We start from the raw sequence: 22,033 nt of genomic DNA on the forward strand, positions 1-22,033 counted from the left end.
TGAGGGTAGGTTGTCTATTTAGAAAATACAATACATGTGGAAAGTATTTCAGATACTTTCCTGATTGCACTTCTCATTGGCACTCCAGCTCATCCCTTCTGGTACTGCCGAGTCCGGTGATGTGTTCTCTGTAGATGTCCCTTGGCCACCTGATTGCATCCGACACCATGAGTTGTCGCATCAGCAGAGCGTAGCGCTGACCGAGTCTGCCTTCTTTCAACACTTGCTCGTTACTGGGGTCCCATGTACCCAGGGCTCGGACGACCAGTGCGTGTTACTGCACTGCCTTGTAACCTGCAAGGTAGAAGTACTTGGAGGCATCTAAAGAAAGCTGAGTAAGGGGAGAGGATGTCAGGAAATACATAGATATGCCCCGCTAAAGGACTTCATGTGACAGGGAGCAAATCACACTGCTCAGGAGGATAGTACACTTATGGTCTTAGCCCAAGATGTCTTTGTGCCCTAGGGAAAATGAGGACGGGAGTAGTTAGATCAAAGGGATGGGTGTTAGAACTCCTAAGCCTGTCGCTGACTTGCTAGGGAAGTGAATTCACCTCTCTGAGCCTTATTAAATTCTTCCTAGCTTTTGTTTATACATTGTCAATAGGAACAATAATACTTTCCACTTTTCCTAGATCTCAGCAGGAAGTGTGTCAGTATTATTCCAATTTGAAACCTGGGATTTAAGTAACTTCGCTTCGGAGTCACTGGCAGAGAACCCAGGTCTCTTGACTCATCGCTGCAGAATGCTGCCTTCCTGCTTTAAATGATATGTGCCAATCCATTCCTGAGATGGGGAAAAGATCCATGGAAAATAGATCTTGAGTGGCTGTGGGCTGACCATGAGATGCCCCTAAGGTTAGATGTCCATGCAGATAATAGCTTTTTCTGTATCAGATGGAGGTGGGATGATTCCAGATGGAGCTGGCAGCTTGGATGGGATTGGCAGTTGGAAGGGATGGTGATTACTACCTACGTCATGGTCCAACCATTACTTTCTTCAGTTTGGGGTCAGGGCACTCCTTTGTCATCAAGGGAAGGGGCCTGTTTCAAAGATCCAGGACTGATGGAGCCAGTGTGTTTCCAGATGGCAACGTGGAGAGACAACTGGGCCTTCCAACAGACTAGGCCACTGATGGCCTAGTGGGACCTCAATGGCTTTTTTTTCCTGCTCTAAATGCCTTCTTCCCCATACTCATCCTTACAAATGAAGTGAGCAGGGGAGATGGCTGCAGCAGTGGGAGAGGACAGAGCACCAGGCTGGAAGTCAAGAGACCCAAGTTCTATTCTTAGCTCTTTGGCTGTCCTGCTGAGTACCCTTGGATATGTCATATCACCATTCAGTGCCTCAGTTTCTCCACCTGTAAAACAGGGAAATACAATAGCTGCTTGATAATGGTTAGGCTGCTGGAACACTGAAATCATGCTAATCAATATGGTCTCATTGTTTCCTTGCACTCCCCCATCTGTCTGTATCTATCTGCTGTCTCTTATCTTATACTTCGATTGCAAGCTCTTTGGAGCAGGGACTGTCTCTGTTCTGTGTTTGTACGGCGCATAGCACACTGGGATCCTGGTTCGTGACTGGGGCTCCTAGATGCTGTGGTAAGACAAATAATAGTACCCTCCTTTGCCAAGTGCTTGGACTTCTGTGGATGAAAAGCACTACTATATCAGAACAGGGCTAAGTTGCACGCTGACTCCAATAGGAGCAAGAAGATTCTGCTGTCCCATAAGAATGGCAATACTGGGTCAGACCAATGGTCCATCTAGCCCAGTATCCTGTCTTCTGGTTGTGGCCAATGCCAGATGATTTCAAGGGAATAAACAGAACAGTGCAATCATCAAGTGATCCATCCCCTGTCCAGTCCCAGCATCTTGGCCTATAACTGAAAAGGAGGCAGTCACAGATAGCGCCTTAGACTTCAGTTTCATCTGTGATCATTCACTATTTTCCTATGTAACCCTCAGCCTGTAGTCTGCAAGTGAAATTCTTAAGTGGGAGAGGGACTCTAGTCTGTTCTTTTCAGACTGAGAATCTTAAGTGAGGGGAAAACAATAACAAATACATCAAAGAAACCTGAAAAGGATAACTGACCCACAAGTCATCCAGGAGAGGGAAGAGGGAACTGTATGTAAATGGACTGAATACCTATCCTGTCCTCATCAGAGCAGCAGCCACTGAGCTAACATCTACCCTCAGCCCCTGCCAGGGGACTGGCTTTGTTGGTAACTCAGAAACAACAACACAACATGTATATCTGCTGAAGCTGCTTCACTGTGATTAACTGTCCCTAGAGTTTCCCTCTGTGGCCTTTTTTGTCCTAGATTCCTCTTCCTAGAGGCTCTCATGTCCCAGGTGGTGATAATGAGCTGTACACCTGCTGCAATGATTCATCACAACTCCTGGCAGTGCAAGTGCAGGGTTCTAACACCTGCTAACCAGGTGGGTCAGCAGAAAAGTTCTGTTAGCCAGTTATACTGAGCTTATTAAAGCCCCAAATCCTTCAACCACTTATGCATGTGTGTAGTGCCATTGACTTTAATGGGCCTATTTATGTGTATAAAGTTAAGCATATGTGTTTACAAATCATAACAGACAGGAATTTTACTGATAAAAGTTTACTTTCTACGCTGTTTGGTTGTTTGTAGTTTGCAATTTGCTCAGTTTGGACAACTTGAAAAAAGAAACACATTCCGTTCCCTTTCTGGCTCTCATGTGTAAGTCTGCCAGTGCTGCAGAGGAAGGCTTCAATCAAAAGAAAGCTATTGTTTTAATTTCAAATGAACAAAAAAACCTAACACATTTGTAAAATATTTTTCTACAATACCGACATTTTCACACTAAACTGCCTGACTGACCTTCTAACGTATTATTATTGAATAGATATTATGCTGATAGACTACAGTGAAATCTGCCTTAATAGCTTACTCAGGGGACCAGCAATGGGTTGCTTATGGCCTTCTAATAAAGAGCTACCATAATCCAATTATAGACACCACTGTTCTACTCCATGTAGGTTTTTATACCATGCTTATCTCTGTAGTATCTGAGGCCCTGTCCACACTGGCAAGTTTCTGCGTAGTAAAGCAGCTTTCTGCACTGTAACTCCTGAGGTGCGCACACGGCCAAGCCACTTCGTGCGCAGAAACTGAGCAGTTGCAGTGCTGTAAAAAACCCACCCCAACGAGAGGCGTAGAGCTTTCTGTGTCGGGGCTATAGTGCTGCAGTGCCGGTGTAGACACCCTGGTCGATTACAGTGCTGAGACTGGCCTCCAGGAAGCGTCCCACAATGCCTGTTCTCGCCTCTCTGGTCATCGGTTTGAACTCTACTGCCCTGCCCTCAGGTGACCGACCATTATCCCCATCCTGTAAATTCCTTGAGAATTTTGAAAGTCCCCTTCCTGTTTGCTCGGTGACGCATGCAGTGGTCTCAGTGCATCTTTCCAGGTGGCCGTGCCTGCTCTATGCACCAGGCGACCCCCTGCTTGGAGCAGTGCCGAGCTGCTGGACCTTGTCAGCATTTGGGGAGAGGAGGCTGTCCAGTCCCAGCTGCTCTCCAGCCGTAGGAATTATACCTACGGACAGATTTAACGATGCATGACCGAAAGGGGCCGTGACCGCGACACATTGAAGTGCAGGGTCAAAGTGAAGGAGCTGCAGAACACCTACCACAATGTGCGGGAGGGAAACCACTGCCCTGGTGCTGTGACCATGAGCTGCTGGTTCTACAAAGAGCTGGACGCGATACTCAGTGGCGACCCCACCTCCACTGCGAAGACCACTGTGGATTCTTTGGTGGCTCACGTGCCAGTTGAGAGTGGACCGAGCCAGGAGGAGGAAATCTTGGATGAGGATGTGGGGGGGGGGGGGGGGAGGCACCTAGAAGCAGAGGATGACTCGGAGGTCAGAGATGCATACAGCCAAGAGCTCTTTTCTACCCAGGAGGAGGCTAGCCAGTCACAGCTGTCGGATGTTGGCGAAGTGCAAACAGGAAAGGAGGACCCTAGTAAGTGGATTTGATTTTGGGAATCATTGATGTGAGTTGTTGGGGGCAGGACAATTGCAGAAAGCAGGCTTGTCTCCCACCACATGCCTAGTCTGAGCGGTGGAACAGGCTGTTGATAGACTCCCTCACTTCATGGGAATCTCCCTCAGAGATCTCCAGGAAACTCTCATGGAGATACTGAGCAATCTGCTGCCGCAGGTTCCTAGTCGGAGCTGCTTTGTTTCTTGCCCCATTAACGGAAACTTTCCCACGCCACCGTGGCATCACAGGGCGAGGGGGCGGGGGGGTACCATTGCTGCACACGGACAAGCATAGAGGCCAGGGCAGAAGCTGCAGGCTTGGAGAAGACCCTCCCTTGATTCCCTGCTCAGCCTCAGCAGCGAGATATCTTCCATAATGAACACATCCTGTGGAAAGTGTGGGGACAGGAATGATTATCAGGCCCCCTCTACAGGGCAGGCTGTCCCCAAGAGCCCCGTGCCCAGTGTACAGTAGAGTCCAGGAAGGGTGATTTACCTGCCCCTGCAGCTACTCACAATTTTGGGGGTCTTGTGGCTCGTGTGCTTGTCTGGGGTCAGCAAGTTAGTGACAGGTGTGTGAGTACTGGCTGGGTTTTAAATCACTGAATCAGTGTTGTGTGTGTTGCAAACAATACTGCTTCTGTAAAACGTTGCGTTTAAACTTCACAGAGATGACCTTGGGAGCCCAGCCTCCCTCTTTGTTATCGGCAGCAGAATGGCTGCACAGAATTAGAAAGCTGCCACAAAGAACTAAGGAGGACTTTCTGTGTGATGTTATGATGCGCTCCACCCCAGAGAAACAGGAATTGAAGGAATGATGGGACAGCAAGAAGAGGGATCGAAAGGAGAATGTGGCATGCCGGAATGAAGCCATGGAGCAGCTCTTAAAGGCTATGGAGTGCCAAGTGGACATGCTCCAGGCGATATTAATTCTGCAAACTGAGCAGCTCCGCCCCCGCCCGCCCTCCCCTGCAGCCGCTGTTGAAAAACTCTTTCCCATGCTCCCCCTAGACACTGCCAACACACTCTTATAAACCTCCTGGCTCCAGTCTGTATGTGTGGCATTCCACTCCTGCCCCGTCACAGTCCAGCACTGCGGACTCCCAGTATCCACTGCACTCAACAGCCATCCCTCTGCAGTTTAGCCCTGATGAAGTACAGTGCCCGCTGCATTGTACTCAAAAGGAGGCAGTTTGATATGATCCATGGACATACACAAATCTTTAACTGTCCCAGGACCAACCTCCTCTTGAGACCTTCCTTCCTTCATCCCCCCTCACTGCTGATGGGTTTTTTTTGTTTGACTCTCTCCTCCAGTTGTTTTAATAAAGAATTGTGTTGGTTTGAAAGCAATCTTTATTCTATTAATTGAAAGCAAAAAGAGCCCTGCAAAGCAACATACAATTATGTTAAACAACATATTGCATCGTCTGAACCAATCACCTCCTAGCATTACAAGCACTGCACTCCTACACATAGCAACAAATGTTAGTGGCTTTCAGCTTCAAATTGCTGCCTCAAGGCATCCCTGGTCCTTACAGACCTGCACTGCACCCCTCTAATAGCTATGGTCTCTGGCTGTTCAAAGTCAGCCTCCAGGCAGACAGCCTCTGCGGTCCAGTCCTGAGTGAAGCTTTCACCCTTCACAAATATTATGGAGCATACAGCACGCAGCTATAAGCATAGGAATATTGTCATCTGCTAGGTCCAGCCTCCCATATAGGCAGCGCCAGCGGGCCTTTAAACAGCCAAAAGCACATTCTGCACTTGCTCAGCCTGTTGTTGAGCTGCTCCTTGCTGCTGTCAAGGTTCCCTGTGTATGGCTTCATAAGCCATGGCATTAAGGGGTATTGTGGGGTCTCCCAGGATCACAATGGGCATTTCAACTTCTGCTATAGTGATCTTCTGGTCTGGAAAGAAAGTTTCTGCTTGCAGCTTCCTGAACAGGCCAGTGTTCCAAAAGATGCATGTGTCATGGACCTTTCCGGACCAGCCTGTGTTAATGTCTGTGAAACGCCCACGGTGATCCACAACCACTGAGAGAACAATTGAGAAATACCCCTGGTGATTAATGTACTCAGTGGCTAGGTGGTCTGGTGCCAGAATTGGAATGTGCATGCCATCTGTTGCCCCTTCGCAGTTAGGGAAGTCCATTTGTGCAAAGCCATCCACAATGTCATGCATGTTGCCAGGAGTCACAGTCTTTTGGAGCAGGATGTGATTAATGGCCTTGCAGACTTCCGTCAACACAAGTCCAACAGTCGACTTTCCCACTCCGAACTAGCTAGTGACCGAGCGGAAGCAGTCTGGAGTAGCCAGCTTCCACAGTGAGATCACCAAGTGCTTCTCCAACTGCAGCGCAGCTCTCATTCTCGTGTCCTTGCGCTGCAGGGCTGGGGTGAGATCACACAGTCCCATGAATGTGACTTTCCTCATCTGAAAGATCTGCAGCCACTGCTCATCATCCCAGACGTGCATCACGATGTGATCCCACCACTCAGTGCTAGTTTTCTGAGCCCAAAAGCGGTGTTCCACTGTGGTCAGCACCTCCGTAAATGCCACAGTCAATCTAGTGTCGTAGCTTCTTTGCGTGGTGAGATCAGTGTCAAACTTCTCTTGTCTTTGTAGTTTAAGGAATAACTCCACTGCTACTTGTGACGTGTTGGTCAGAGGTAGCAGCATATTGGTCAACAGTGCAGGATCCATTCCTGCAGACGGAAGATGTAGAGCACGCAGTACACAAACCGTTGAAAGATGGTGCCAAATGTGGACGGAAGCACAGGGGTTGCTGGGATGTGAAGCAATGCATCATGGGGCATTGGGACAGGACCCAGGATGCCTCTCAACCCCCTCCGCCTTCCCACAACTCTTAGCGGCAGCAGAGGAAGAGGTGCTCTGTAGGATAGCTGCCCAGAGTGCACCGCTCCAAATACCGCCTCAAGTGTGAACGCGCTATTGCGTAGGCAGCTGTCAGTGTGAACACACAACAGCGGTTTCCCTTCAGTGCTCTCTGAGTGGCGCTGTAACTGCCGGCAATGTAACTCTGCCTGTGTAGACATGTCCTGAGTGCCTACCAATAGTGTATTAAGTAACAGACTACCCTCTTTCACATGTTTCTTCTGTCACCCTCTCCCCTGGGGGAGAAGTGTCTTGTTTTGTAATTGTTTTTATTATATATATTCACCTGTTGCTATCTGTTTATGTTAGAGAAGACAGGTCAAAGAAATGTGCCTTTGACTCAGAGCGGGCGGTTTATGGTGAGGTTTATGATAAAGCCGAGCTCCTGGGGAGTTCATTCTGCAGTCCCCTGAGAAAGCTCTGTCTCCTGATGGTAGAGTGTTCCATTGTACTAGACGAGCAAAGGTGTCAACCATGGACTTCATCCCAGAGCTTCATGTAATCTAAATGACTAATATTAGTAATATAATAATTAGGGCTGTTGATTAATTGCAGTTAACTCATGCAATTAACTCAAAAAAATTAATCATGATTTAAAAATATTAATCACGATTAATCACAGTTTTAATCGCACTGTTAAACAATAGAACACCAATTGAAATTTATTAACTATTTTTGGATGTTTTTCTACATTTTCAAATATATTGATTTAAATTGCAGCACAGAATACAAAGTGTACAGTGCTCACTTTATATTTTTATTACAAATATTTGCACTGTAAAAATGATATACAAGAGAAATAGTATTTTTCAATTCACCTCATACGAGTGTAACCCCCAAGCAGATTACATAAATTCCTGGGACTGTCTGCTGGCAGCCTGTCCATCAAAACCTGTAAGCAGATTTGCATTAAAGGAGGTAACCAGGTGGAGAGGAGGCGCTACACAAGTACTGTAGTGCAATCTCTTTATTGTGAAAGTGCAATTTACAAATGTAGATTTTTTTTGTAACATAACTGCTCTCTAAAACAAAACAATGTAAAACTATAGAGCCTACAAGTCCACTCAGTCCTACTTCTGATTCAGCCAATCACTAAAACAAACAAAAGTTTGTTTACATTTACAGGAAATAATGCTGCTGGCTTCTTATTTACAATGTCACCAGAAAGTGAGAACAGATGTTCGCATGGGACTTTTATAGCCAGCATCGTAAGGTATTTACATGCCAGATATGCTAAACATTCGTATGTCCCTTCATGCTTCGGGCGCCATTCCAGATGACATGCTTCCATGCTGATGATGCTTGTTAAAAAAATAATGCATTAATTAAATTTTGACTGAACTCCTTGGGGGAGAATTGTATGTCTCCTGCTCTGTTTTACCCGCATTCTGCCATATATTTCATGTTAGAGCAGTCTGAGATGATGACCCAGCACATGTTTGTTTTAAGAAAACTTTCACTGAAGATTTGACAAAATGCAAAGAAGGTACCAATGTTTGATTACTAAAGATAGCTACAGCACTGGACCCAAGGTTTAAGAATCTGAAGTGCCTTCCAAAATCTGAAGGATGAGGTGTGGAGCATGGTTTCAGAAGTTGTTAAAAGAGCAACACTCCGATGCGAAAACTACAGAACCTGAATCATCAAAAAAGAAAAACAACCTTCTGCTGGTGGCATCTGACTCAGATGATGAAAGTGAACATGTGTTGATCAGCACTGCTTTGGATTGTTATCGAGCAGAACCCATCATCAGCATGGACACGTCCCCTGGAATGGTAGTTGAAGTGCATGTGGCACGTAAACGTGTTGCAATGCCGGCTTCAGCAGAGCCATGAGAACGCCTGTTCTCACTTTCACGTGACATTGACCACAAGAAGCAGACAGCATTATCTCCTGTAAATGTAAACAAACTTGTTTGTTTGAATGACTGGCTGAACAAGAAGTAGGACTGAGTGGACTTGTTGGCTCTAAAGTTTTAAACTGTTTTATTTTTGATTGCAGTTATTCTTGGTACATAATTCTACATTTGTAAGTTCAGCTTTCATGATATAGAGATTGCACTACAGTACTTGTCTGAGGTGAATTGAAAAATACTATTTCTTTTGTTTTTTACAGCACAAATATTTAGAATCAAAAATAAATATAAAGTGAGCATTGTACACTTTGTGTTCTGTGTTGTAAATGAAATCAATATATTTGAAAATGTAGAAAACATCCAAAAATATTTCAGTAAATGGTATTCTATTATTGTTTAACAGTGTGATTAATCGTGATTAATTTTTTTAAATTGCTTGACAGCCCTAATAATAATAATAATTTGTCTGATGGTAACGCCTAGAGGCTCCAGCCATGATTGGGGCCCTGCTGCGCTAGGTGGTGTGTACACACTCAGCCCCCAAGGGGTTGACATTTAAATCACATCGAGACTTAATTCTTCACCTCCCAACAGGAACGCTCCCACTGATTTTCCCAAAAGCTTTTTTTCTCAGTCAGAAAACTAAAGCACTCCTTCCCAGTAATGGAGCTCACCCAAACAATGAAGGCATCCCCAGCAGCAACAGTTTCAGCAGCTCCAGTCTGGAGAAGCACACTATGAATATGAGACGGGTTTGGGGTTTTTTGGTCTTCGCTCTCCTGTGGCTGAAGGGATCTGACTAACAGATGCTCATGTTTGAACTGCACTCTGTTCACTCTGGTTTTGCTTAGTGAGCAATGGCTCCTCGAAGGTTTTATGTAAATTTTTTATGTCTCTTGCTCTATAAAAAATTAACAGAACCTTCACATTTATGGAAAATGCACTTCATAACTAGATGCGCTCACAGCAAAACCTGTAGCAGGCACCAGCATTGTAAGTCAAGCTCTCTTCTGAAAAGCCCTTCCCAATGTATGGTTTCTAATTCTTCAATTGCTTCCATAAGGACAATTAAGAAACTGGTTTTTGTTGCTACTTTACATGGTCATTGGAGACAGATTTTACTGTAGTCTAATCTAATCCCAATATTTATGTATCTGGATCTACCATCTAACCACAATATATATGTATGTACCTAATATCTGGATATGCACATACTGAAATAAAGGCAGATTATACATATTGCATTGATATGAATATCTGACTACACATATGTGGGCGTGTTCGAATAAGTGTATCTCTGTCAGCAGTCAGTACTAACCCATGTTGTGTGCCGATTAAAAGCATCACTTACATGGTTCTTCTGTCAGCTCTCATGAGTGCCAGACCTGATTTAAAGTAACCCCCTGCTTGTTTTTATCGATAGGGTTACTAATCACACGATATGGCATCTGATACTAGGCTTCCCTTCTCTTTTGGTTTTGATTCCTCTCTTGGAGCGATTGACCTTTAACAAACTATCTGGAGCTGCATGCCAGTCACCTCAGATAAAAGACCTACTTTCTGGGGGACAAGTTGAAGGTGTCGCCATCTCTATATCTTCTTACGGACGCCAAAGGTTCTTGCTGTCACCATGTAGGCCTTGTGATGATTCTCCTATGCACAAGGGCTCAGGATATTCATAAGTGTAATTTTAACACAATATTTGTGGACAATGCATATCGATGTCCTCCATTTTCCACGCTAGTATGACGTTAGTAATGTTGCGGGTTGGGCTTGTTGCAGGAGTTAAAGCTTTAGGCATTCCTGGGCAAATCACTTAATCTTGCTGTGTCTCGGTTTGCCACCTGTAAAATGGGCTAATACACCTTTTCTCCACCCTTGCATATCTGTCTTGTTTAGCTTGTAAACTCTCTGGGACAGGGACTGTCTCTTACTGTGTGTTTGTACAGCACCTAGTACAATGGAGCCTGAATCTCAGCTGGGGCCTTTAGATGCTACTGTCATCCTCATCAATAATGCACTCAGTTTTACTTGATCTTATTCGAAGGCCCTGATCCTGTAATTGGCTCTGCACAGGCAACCCCGTACTTCCATGCCGAACCCAATTAAAGTAAGTGGAACTCCGTACAAGCACATGGGCCCTCCCATGCAGTTCCAATTGCAGGATCAGGGCCCAAGGTATTACAAACATGGTTCAAACGATTGGTTTTCGCCCTTTCCCCATTTGGCTTTACAGTGCTGCGGCTTGTCTGTCAGCAGGAAGCAGGCTGTCTGGCCTTTGACTTCAGCAGGGGCAGAGTTAGGCCAACACTGAGCACTTTTGAAGCTCAGATGTGTACGCAATAGGCCAGGTTGTCCATGTCCCTACACTTGGGACCTGCTTCTCATTTACACTTTGGCCCTTTAACAGCGCTTTGGTGATGTGCGGGGAGCTTACAGTGAGATCTTGGCTCTTTGTGTTGTCCTTTACACTGATACACAGTGGGTCTGAAATGTTGCCAGATCACAGCTGCAGCATCGTATGCTCGCTTTGCTCAGCTACAGAAGGGGCAGGGCCAGGGTGCACCTGCTCCAGTGGCTGCGTGCAGCTCCTTTGCCAGCTCCTCCTGATCTGTGTCATTGCATTTTGAAAAGCACACGCTTGTGAAAATCCACAGCTGGGAAAGTGATACAAAGACCTAGTTTTTGTTCTAAACAGGTGGGTGTCTCTTGAAGCTCAGTTTGTGAAAATGCACCGGTGCGTCTCATGGTGGAAGAGTGAGGTCATGTCACCTCTTTCTGGTTGAGCATTCATAGTACAGTAGCAGGTAGAGACCCCCGACAGAGACTGGGGCACTGCACAAACACCCAAGAGACAGTCCCTGCTTCAAAGAGCTTATGAGGTGGAGAGACAAGACGAACAAAGGCAGGGGTGCTGGAACGCTTAATGGTGAGGGTGCTGAAAGCCAGCCCCCTTACCCCTGTCTGACCCCCACAGAGCTGGGGCTGGGAGCAGGGCTGTGTCTGTGGGAGGGGGGACCCGGACAGGGGTAAGGAGGCTGAGGCTGGGGTCACAGCTGGGGGTGGGCGCGGGGCCAGGAGCGGAGCACTGGGAGCGGAGCACTGGGCGCGGGGCCAGGAGCGGAGCACTGGGCGTGGGGCCGGCAGCCATAGGCATGAGAACTAGGGCTGCACAGGGTGCTGCAGCACCTCCAGGTTTTACGCAGGGCTCTGCTGCCGGCCCAGGGTCCCGGCTGCCATCCCGTGCCCAGGGCTCCACTTCTGGCCCCGCCCCCAGCCTTGGCCCCTATACCTCTATCTGGGTCCCCCCATCCTGGAGACACGGCCCTGCTCTCAGACCCAGCTCTGGTGGGTGGGTGGATAGACAGGAGTAAGAGGGCTGGCTTCCAGCACCCCCACGATTAAAAGTGTTCCAGCGTGGGGTGGCAGCCGGGACCCTGGGTGTGGGGCCATCAGTGGATCCCTGGGCACGGAGCAGCTGCTGGAACCCTGGCCTGGGCGCGGGGTAGCAGCCAGGACCCTGGGTATGGGGCCGTCAGAGGAGCCCCGGTTGTGGGGCCAGCAGCCGGGACCCTGCGTGTGGGGCCATCAGTGGAGCCCCAGCTGCAGGGCAGCAGCTGGGACCCTGGGTGTGGGGCCGGCAGCCGGGACCCTGGGTGCGGGGCAGCAGCTGGGACCCTGGGCGAAGGACTGGCAGTGGAGCCCTGCGAAAAACCTGGGGGTGCTGTAGAACCCCCCGCATCCCTAGTGCCTGCGCCTATGGACGAAGGGTGGGAATGGAAACAGAAGCCGGGATGGTGAAGTGACTTGCCCAAAGTCACACAGGAGATAATCAGTGACTGAACTCAGACTAGAACCCAGGTGTCCTGACTCTCTCCCAGTGCCTGATCCACTAGAGCAAACTGCCTCATAAGTGACCTCTGGGCAAGGGAGCAAAAGATGTTAATATAAATATGCACTTTGGTTCCTCTCCTGTAGTGTCTAGGTACTACTGTGAGGGGTGTGTTAAGGGTCTGTCCCCATTGAGATCCATGGCAAAACTCTCAAGGGCTTAAAAAGGAACTGGATCATGCCTAATAGTACCTAAGGTAGCCCCTACTCATTCTCTGTTCAGAACTGATATTTACAGAAAGGTGAAGGTGAAGAAGTTTTACGTCACACAGATTTAAATGGCACACACAAATGAGGCTGGAATTAATAGCTAATACCCGGTTTGGGAATCTTAGCTCCATAGACAATTCAAACATAGGGGGACAAATTCTGGTCCTGCCCCAGCGCAGGAGCTGGACTAGATGACTTTTGAGGTCCCTTCCAGCCCTACAACTCTATGTTTATGCCCTGATTTACACCAATGCAGCCAATGGTCTTATTATAGGTAAGGCTCAAGAATGGCTGATCAAGGAGGCTGATCAATAGATCAACCATTATTATCTGGGTTCTGATAGTGGCTCTACCACAGATTTCCTCTGTGCCTGACCTTGGGAAAGTCACTTATAGGGTGAGATTTTCCAACATGCTCAGCACTGGCTTAATTTATTCCCATTGAAGTCACTGGTATAACTCCTGTTGACTCCATCAAAAATGGATTTGGGCCAACTAGCTGTATTAGATACTTGCCTGGTCCCTATTACCATAGTACCTGAGCATTTCCCAATTTCAAATGTATTTATCCTCACAACACCCCGGGGGGAGGTAGGGAAGTGCACTGCTACCTAGAAATAGCAATAAGTAAACTGAAGTCAGGGGGACTGAGTTATCTATCTGCCGCCCTGACCGGGAAAACAGAGAAATCTGCTGCTTGCCAGGGGCTAAGATTCGCAATGTGAGGGAGAGACTGCTGAGACTCATCAAGCCCTCGGATCGCTACCCCTTCCTGCTTCTCCACGTGGGCACCAATGATACTGCCAAGAATGATCTTGAGCGGATCACTGCGGACTACGTGGCTCTGGGAAGAAGGATAAGGGAGTTTGAGGCGCAAGTGGTGTTCTTGTCCATCCTCCCCGTGGAAGGAAAAGGCCTGGGTAGAGACCGTTGAATCGTGGAAGTCAACGAATGGCTACGCAGGTGGTGTCGGAGAGAAGGCTTTGGATTCTTTGACCATGGGATGGTGTTCCATGAAGGAGGAGCGCTGGGCAAAGACGGGCTCCACCTAACGAAGAGAGGGAAGAGCATCTTTGCGAGCAGGCTGGCTAACCTAGTGAGGAGGGCTTTAAACTAGGTTCACCGGGGGAAGGAGACCAAAGCCCTGAGGTAAGTGGGCAAGCAGGATACCGGGAGGAAGCACAGGCAGGAACGTCTGTGAGGGGAGGGCTCCTATCTCATACTGAGAATGAGGGGCGATCAGCAGGTTATCTCAAGAGCCTATATACAAATGCACAAAGCCTTGGAAACAAGCAGGGAGAACTGGAGGTCCTGGTGAAGGCAAGGAATTATGACGTGATTGGAATAACAGAGACTTGGTGGGATAACTCAAATGACTGGAGTACTGTCATGGATGGTTATAAACTGTTCAGGAAGGACAGGCAGGGCAGAAAAGGTGGGGGAGTAGCACTGTATGTAAGGGAGCAGTATGACTGCTCAGAGCTCCGATATGAAACTGCAGAAAAACCCGAGTGTCTCTGGATTAAGTTTAGAAGTGTGTGCAACAAGAGTGATGTAGTGGTGGGAGTCTGCTATAGACCACCGGACCAGGGGCATGACGTGGACGAGGCTTTCTTCCGGCAACTCGCAGAAGCTACTAGATCGCACGCCCTGGTTCTCATGGGCGACTTCAATCACCCTGATATCTGCTGGGAGAGCAATACAGCAGTGCACAGGCAATCCAGGAAGTTTCTGGAAAATGTAGGGGATGATTTCCTGGTGCAAGTGCTGGAGGAGCCAACTAGGGGGAGAGCTTTTCTTGACCTGCTGCTCACAAACCGGGAAGAATTAGTAGGGGAAGCAAAAGTGGATGGGAATCTGGGAGGCAGTGACCATGAGTTGGTCGAGTTCAGGATCCTGACACAGGGAAGAAAGGTAAGCAGCAGAATATGGACCCTGGACTTCAGGAAAGCAGACTTTGACTCCCTCAGGGAACTGATGGGTAGGATCCCCTGGGGGAATAACATGAGGGGGAAAGGAGTCCAGGAGAGCTGGCTGTATTTCAAAGAATCCCTATTGAGGTTACAGGGACAAACCATCCCGATGTGTCGAAAGAATAGTAAATATGGCAGGCGACCAGCTTGGCTTAACAGTGAAATCCTTGCGGATCTTAAACATAAAAAAGAAGCTCACAAGATGTGGAAGATTGGACAAATGATCAGGGAAGAGTATAAAAATGTTGCTCGGGCATGTAGGAATGAAATCAGGAGGGCCAAATCGCACCTGGAGCTGCAGCTAGCAAGAGATGTTAAGAGTAACAAGAAGGGTTTCTTCAGGTATTTTGGCAACAAGAAGAAAGCCAAGGAAAGTGTGGGCCCCTTACTGAATGAGGGAGGCAACCTAGTGACAGAGGATGTGGAAAAAGCTAATGTACTCAATGCTTTTTTTGCCTCTGTCTTCATGAACAAGGTCAGCTCCCAGACTGCTGTGCTGGGCAACACAGCATGGGGAGGAGGTGGCCAGCCCTCTGTGAAGGAAGAAGTGGTTAGGGACTATTTAGAAAAGCTGGACGTGCACAAGTCCATGGGGCCAGATGCGTTGCATCCGAGAGTGCTAAAGGAGTTGGCGGCTGTGATTGCAGAGCCATTGGCCATTATCTTTGAAAACTCATGGCGACAGGGGGAAGTCCCGGACGACTGGAAAAAGGCTAATGTAGTGCCCATCTTTAAAAAAGGGAAGAAGGAGGATCCTGGGAACTACAGGCCAGTCAGCCTCACCTCAGTCCCCGGAAAAATCATGGAGCAGGTCCTCAAGGAATCAATCCTGAAGCACTTACACGAGAGGAAAGTAATCAGGAACAGTCAGCATGGATTCACCAAGGGAAGGTCATGCCTGACTAATCTAATCGCCTTTTATGATGAGATTACTGGTTCTGTGGATGAAGGGAAAGCAGTGGATGTATTGTTTCTTGATTTTAGCAAAGCTTTTGACATGGTCTCCCACAGTATTCTTGTCAGCAAGTTAAAGAAGTATGGGCTGGATGAATGCACTATAAGGTGGGTAGAAAGTTGGCTAGATTGTCAGGCTCAACGGGTAGTGATCAATGGCTCCATGTCTGGATGGCAGCCGGTATCAAGTGGAGTGCCCCAAGGGTCGGTCCTGGGGCTGGTTTTGTTCAATATCTTCATAAATGATCTGGAGGATGGTGTGGATTGCACTCTCAGCAAATTTGCGGATGATACTAAACTAGGAGGAGTGGTAGATACGGTGGCAGGTAGGGATAGGATACAGAGGGACCTAGACAAATTGGAGGATTGGGCCAAAAGAAATCTGATGAGGTTCAACAAGGATAAGTGCAGAGTCCTGCACTTAGGACGGAAGAATCCAGTGCAGCGCTACAGACTAGGGACCGAATGGCTAGGCAGCAGTTCTGCGGAAAGGGACCTAGGGGTGACAGTGGACGAGAAGCTGGATATGAGTCAAGCAGCGTGCCCTTGTTGCCAAGAAGGCCAATGGCATTTTGGGATGTATAAGTAGGGGCATAGCCAGCAGATCGAGGGATGTGATCGTTCCCCTCTATTCGACATTGGTGTGGCCTCATCTGGAGTACTGTGTCCAGTTTTGGTCCCCACACTACAAGAAGGATGTGGAAAAATTGGAGAGAGTCCAGCGAAGGGCAAAAAAATGATTAGGGGTTTGGAACACATGACTTATGAGGAGAGGCTGAAGGAACTGGGATTGTTTAGTCTGCAGAAGAGAAGAATAAGGGGGGATTTGATAGCTGCTTTCAACTACCTGAGAGGTGGTTCCAAAGAGGATGGATCTAGACTATTCTCAGTGGTAGAAGATGACAGGACAAGGAGTAATGGTCTCAAGTTACAGTGGGGGAGGTTTAGGTTGGATACTAGGAAAAACTTTTTCACTAGGAGGGTGGTGAAACACTGGAATGCGTTACCTAGGGAGGTGGTAGAATCTCCTTCCTTAGAAGTTTTTAAGGTCAGGCTTGACAAAGTCCTGGCTGGGATGATTTAATTGGGGATTGGTCCTGCTTTGAGCAGGGGGTTGGACTAGATGACCTCCTGAGGTCCCTTCCAACCCTGATAGTCTATGATTCTATGAAGGCAGATTTTGGCCTTAATTAATTTCTCCCCCCAGGTTTCTCCTGCCCTTGGTAATTTATTCTCTGAGCTCTCTCTCACTTAGGTCTGTATGGAACGCAGAAGAAGAGGATGCAGTGCTTGTCTTCTAATGAAGTTGCTGCATTGAGGCAGTTATCCCTTTTCTGACAACGGGGTATTCTTTTATCTTCCCCGTGTGGTCAGAAATCCATCTTATAGGGTCACTGAAGAAATCTGAATATGCAGAGATAACTTCATTATTCTAAAAAGAAAAGGAGGACTTGTGGCACCTTAGAGACTAACAAATTTATTTGAGCATAAGCTTTCGTGAGCTACAGCGCACTTCATCGGACGAAAGCTTATGCTCAAATAAATTTGTTAGTCTCTAAGGTGCCACAAGTCCTCCTTTTCTTTTTGCGGATACAGACTAACACGGCTGCTACTCTGAAACCTTTCATTATTCTAGACTTCAGCCTAGATACACACAAAGTACTTTATCAAAGCAAACAGTTTACTATAAACATGTTCTCTCTGCCAGTGGATATTTGCATCGCCCTTTTATTTTATGCCCAGTGAACAGCCTATTGGGCATAATAATGTGTGGAACGTTAGAGCAGTAAAGTAAGTGAAAGAGAGACTATGAGTTTAAATTATGAAATGGTCTCTCAAAATTTCCATCTGAAAGAGGCACTAGTGGGTAAAATTATTCCTTATCTTACTTACTAGATAGCTATCCCATACAGCAAAATCCATGTTGTCAGCCCCAAGCATTCAAAAATCATAGTCAGGCTCCCAAAAATCATGAAATTGGATAAAATAATTAAATCTTAAAAATGAATGTTTTTGGTCCTGTTCATTTTCCTAATGTTTTTTCAGCCATTAGAGTTTACGTTTCCAAGCATTGCTGTGCTACCATGAAGGATAATCTGCCTGCCTTCCTGAAATCCATTGTCTTTATTTTGCTGTTCTCCCTCCTACCATTCCTTAGAATCATGAACTCTGTTATTTCATGATCACTTTCAGGCAAGCTGCCTTCCACTTTCAAATTCTCAGCCAGGTCCTCCCTATTTTACAAAATCAAATCTAGAACAGCCTCTCCCCTAGTACCTTTCTCTATCTTTTGAAATAAAAAATTGTCTCCAATACATTCCAAGAACTTGTTGGATAATCTGTGTCCTGCTGTGTTACTTTCCCAACATATATAATAACCTGACACTTGGAGCTGGAGTGTTAAGAAAAACCCCAAATGTTGTGAGACATACGGGTGTAAAACTGAAGTGATGCAGAGGTGAATCAGGCACAATAATTGCAATCCAGAGCAGTCAGACCAGACCTGTTTATATTGGACTTGGTGATGTACCTGAAAGGGGAAAATAAATGTCAGCAAGAGTATTCTTCTTAAGTGGTGTAAGGTTGGCACCTGTTCCAGTATTTCTATTCTGAATTAACTGGGGTGAGTCTTCCACCACTAAAAGTGGTGTTATGACGTGACAATGTTTTTGTCTCAGTGTGATGGTGTTTTAATGCTGCATGATGACACAAAATCAATTAGCTGTGCACTATTGTTGTTATTATTAGAAATTGGCTGGTATGTACATAGTATGTACCTGTACAGGATAGAATCAGAACTGATCCATTGTGTGCAGTAGGCTCTGTAAGGCTAACTGCTATGGAAGACTCTCTTTTAGCAGAAGTGGTAGGGACCTGTGCTTCTGGAGAAGAGTTCCAGTGAAGCTCTGTGAAGTTCCATGTCTCTCCGGTGTGCAGCAGATTGACCACTGTCAAGTCAAAATCGGGCACGGACTGGTTACATTTTTGCTCAGTATTTGCTGAGTGCTGAAAATGCTCGGTCTTGTATCGAACACAGAAGAAAACGTGGTTCATACCACAAGAAGTTTAGATTCCAGTCCAAGATTTCTCAATTTCCCTAGCAAGGCCTATTTTGATGGTGCAAATACTTTACACCCTCTCTCTTTTTCCTGCGTTCTCCCTCTGTTATGAATGGTCATTCAGCGGTCTGCTGCAGTCCTCTGTTACAACAACGTGACTGGTACTTTCCAGTATGTCAAAGCAGGTTGTATCTTACTGATACAAATTTTCTTTGTTTAATTTCTTTTAATTTATTTCCTTAAACTAATTCCCTCCTTCCCCTTAAATTAAAAACAAAATGTGATGGTGGGGGTGAGGTACTCAAGCTCAGAAGAGCCCTAATGGTTGTTATATGGCCATCTTCCCCGTGTGCTAGAAATGCAAGCTTGCCAAGCCCTACTTCTTCTCTGTCACACACCCACCACATGACTGTAGCTTCTGTTTGTCCTCCAGAACAAGAGATACAATAGCAAACATTAAAAAGTCATAATTTTACCAATAGTTACCATGCAGAGCATTCCCTTATACTCACAGGTAACTGTTGATATTGATTTTTTAACGACAACCAATTTTCCTCCATGTATAATTTGGCATTAGGTTTCTGTCTGTTGTCAAAATGTCAAAAAATCTAATGTTGATGTGTGTATAATCTAGCTCCACAACCCCTACTCTCAGATACTCCCCCAGGGTGACCCACAGCACCAGGCTAGTCAATTACAGATGAGACAGAAAAAATTATGCAAGATCAGGGCTAGGAAGGCATTTTAAGGAGCGCTTTGAAAGAGAAGGACAGTGCTCCCTGTATGAGCCAGGGGATGTTCTGGCTGACAAGTAGTTTTGGGGGCTGTCAGGCCTCTGGCTCCTGGCCCCCCTGATTGCTGGGGCTGCTGGTTCTCCAGGCTGCATTGCCTGCTGGGGTGATTGCCCCTTAGGGCTGCTAATGCTCCAGGATAGGTGTAGTTGGACTTCTATATGTGGGGGGGGCAGCTCTAGCCAGACAAAGGGGGCCATGCTGGGGGAGGGGGCGAATTCCTTGCCTGACAGAGGCCTGCTGGGGGTGGGGGGCACGCTCCCCCATTCCCCTCCCAAACTAGGCTCATAGAGGTCTAGGGTGACCAGGTACCAAGTGTGAAAAATCAGGACGGGGGTGGCGGGTGATAGCCATCGATGTAAGAAAAAGCCCTGAATATCGGGACTGTCCCTATAAAATCCGGACACCTGGTCACCCTATAGGGGTCCGACAGTTCCCCCGGGGGGGGGGGGGGGGGGGGGCCTGCAGCACCAGGTCTATTGACTACAAGTCCCAGCATGCCACACTCCATGACTACAGATCCCAGCATGCTGTGCTTCCGCAGCCTCCCAGAGCCGGCCTGTCTGTGACTACAGGTCCCAGCATGCCATGCACCCAGACGAGGCCGTGCGCCAGGGCTACCGGTCCCGGCGTGCCGCACTCCGCCGGGATCCCTGTCCGCCCGGCTCTCCGCGTTCCGCGCCCCGTGCGCGTTGACTACATGCCCGAGCAGGCAGCGCTCGCCGATCTCTCGGGCGCCCGACTGTCGCGGTCAGCGGAAGACTACAATTCCCAGCGTGCTCGACACCAAGTCCCTCCCCTGAACTACAACTCCCGGCATGCAACGCTCCCGACTGCTCCTCCCTTGTCCCCGGGAAGATTGGCGCGCCCACTGGAGTACTACAGCTCCCACCGGGCTAATGCCCTCAAACTACAAGTCCCAGCATGCACTGTCCCCGTTTTGGTCCTGGGGAAAATTACACATGCGAGGGGAAGACTACAACTCCCAGCATGCCTCGCGACCGATGCCGCCTCGCGCCCTCGCCGTGCCCGGAGCGTGGCCTGCCGGGAGCTGTAGTTCGCGGCTGGTCTCTAACGGTCCCGCTGGTGGTACTCTTCCCCCCCTCCCCTCGGCCTGTCCCCTCCCCCACTCGCTGGCTGCTGTGGGAAGAGACAGGAGCCGAGGCGGAGGAGGGGGAAGCCGCGCAGCCACCGCCACGGACACTGGGAGCGGGGACGCCGCCGCCGCCGGGGAGACCAGCCACCGTCTCGTTCGCCCGCAGGTGAGCGGTGAGGAGACCCCGCAGCCAAGGGGCCGCGAGCGGGCGCCCGGGGCCACCGCATCCCGGGGTGGGCCGGGCACCGCTGGGCGGGGGAGCGGGCGGGGTGTGTGTGGGGGAGCTGGTGGGGGGCAGGGTGTGTGTGTGTGGGGGGGGGAGCTGGTGGGGGGCAGGGTGTGTGTGTGTGGGGGGGGGAGCTGGTGGGGGGCAGGGTGTGTGTGTGGGGGAGCTGGTTAGGGGGGCAGGGTGTGTGTGTGGGGGAGCTGGTTAGGGGGGCAGGGGGTATGTGGGGGGGAGCTGGTTAGGGGGGCAGGGGGTATGTGGGGGGGAGCTGGTTAGGGGGGCAGGGGGTATGTGGGGGGGAGCTGGTTAGAGGGGCAGGGGGTGTGTGTGGGGGGGGAGCTGGTTAGGGGGGCAGGGGGTGTGTGTGGGGGAGCTGGTTAGAGGGCAGAGGGTATGTGTGGGGGAGCTGGTTAGGGGGGCAGGGGGTGTGTGTGGGGGGGGGAGCTGGTTGGGGGGCAGGGGGTGTGTGTGGGGGGGAGCTGGTTGGGGGGCAGGGGGTGTGTGTGGGGGGGGAGCTGGTTGGGGGCCAGGGGGTGTGTGTGGGGGGGAGCTGGTTGGGGGCCAGGGGGTGTGTGTGGGGGGGGAGCTGGTTGGGGGGCAGGGGGTGTGTGTGGGGGGGGAGCTGGTTGGGGGGCAGGGGGTGTGTGTGTGGGGGGAGCTGGTGGGGGGCAGGGGGTGTGTGTGTGGGGGGAGCTGGTAGGGGGGCAGGGGGTGTGTGTGTGGGGGGAGCTGGTAGGGGGGCAGGGGGTGTGTGTGTGTGGGGGGAGCTGGTAGGGGGGCAGGGGGTGTGTGTGTGGGGGGGGAGCTGGTAGGGGGGCAGGGGGTGTGTGTGTGGGGGGGAGCTGGTAGGGGGGCAGGGGGTGTGTGTGTGGGGGGGAGCTGGTAGGGGGGCAGGGGGTGTGTGTGTGTGGGGGAGCTGGTGGCGGGCAGGGGGTGTGTGTGTGTGTGGGGGAGCTGGTAGGGGGGCAGGGTGTGTGTGTGTGTGGGGGGGGGAGCTGGTAGGGGGGCAGGGTGTGTGTGTGTGTGTGGGGGGGAGCTGGTAGGGGGGCA

The 22,033-nt window shown here is 49.0% G+C and overlaps 1 protein-coding gene across 10 annotated transcripts in view; it reads left to right on the forward strand.

Moving 5' to 3' along the window:
• Positions 1 to 20,216: 20,216 nt before the first annotated feature.
• FAM168A (family with sequence similarity 168 member A) overlaps positions 20,217 to 22,033 on the forward strand; it is a 365,574-nt gene continuing 363,757 nt past the window's right edge. For 2 of the 10 annotated variants that reach the window (XM_043527569.1, XM_043527565.1), the window contains exon 1: positions 20,437 to 20,923. In XM_043527569.1, the coding sequence (XP_043383504.1) occupies positions 20,480 to 20,923 (444 nt within the window). In that variant the 5' untranslated portion in view covers positions 20,437 to 20,479. Of the gene's footprint in view, positions 20,924 to 22,033 lie in introns of all 10 variants that reach the window. The other 8 variants (XM_043527536.1, XM_043527559.1, XM_043527530.1 and 5 more) reach the window with 8 other exon arrangements.

Source organism: Chelonia mydas, chromosome 1, assembly GCF_015237465.2.
Source record: "Chelonia mydas isolate rCheMyd1 chromosome 1, rCheMyd1.pri.v2, whole genome shotgun sequence".
Lineage (NCBI taxonomy): Eukaryota > Metazoa > Chordata > Testudines > Cheloniidae > Chelonia > Chelonia mydas.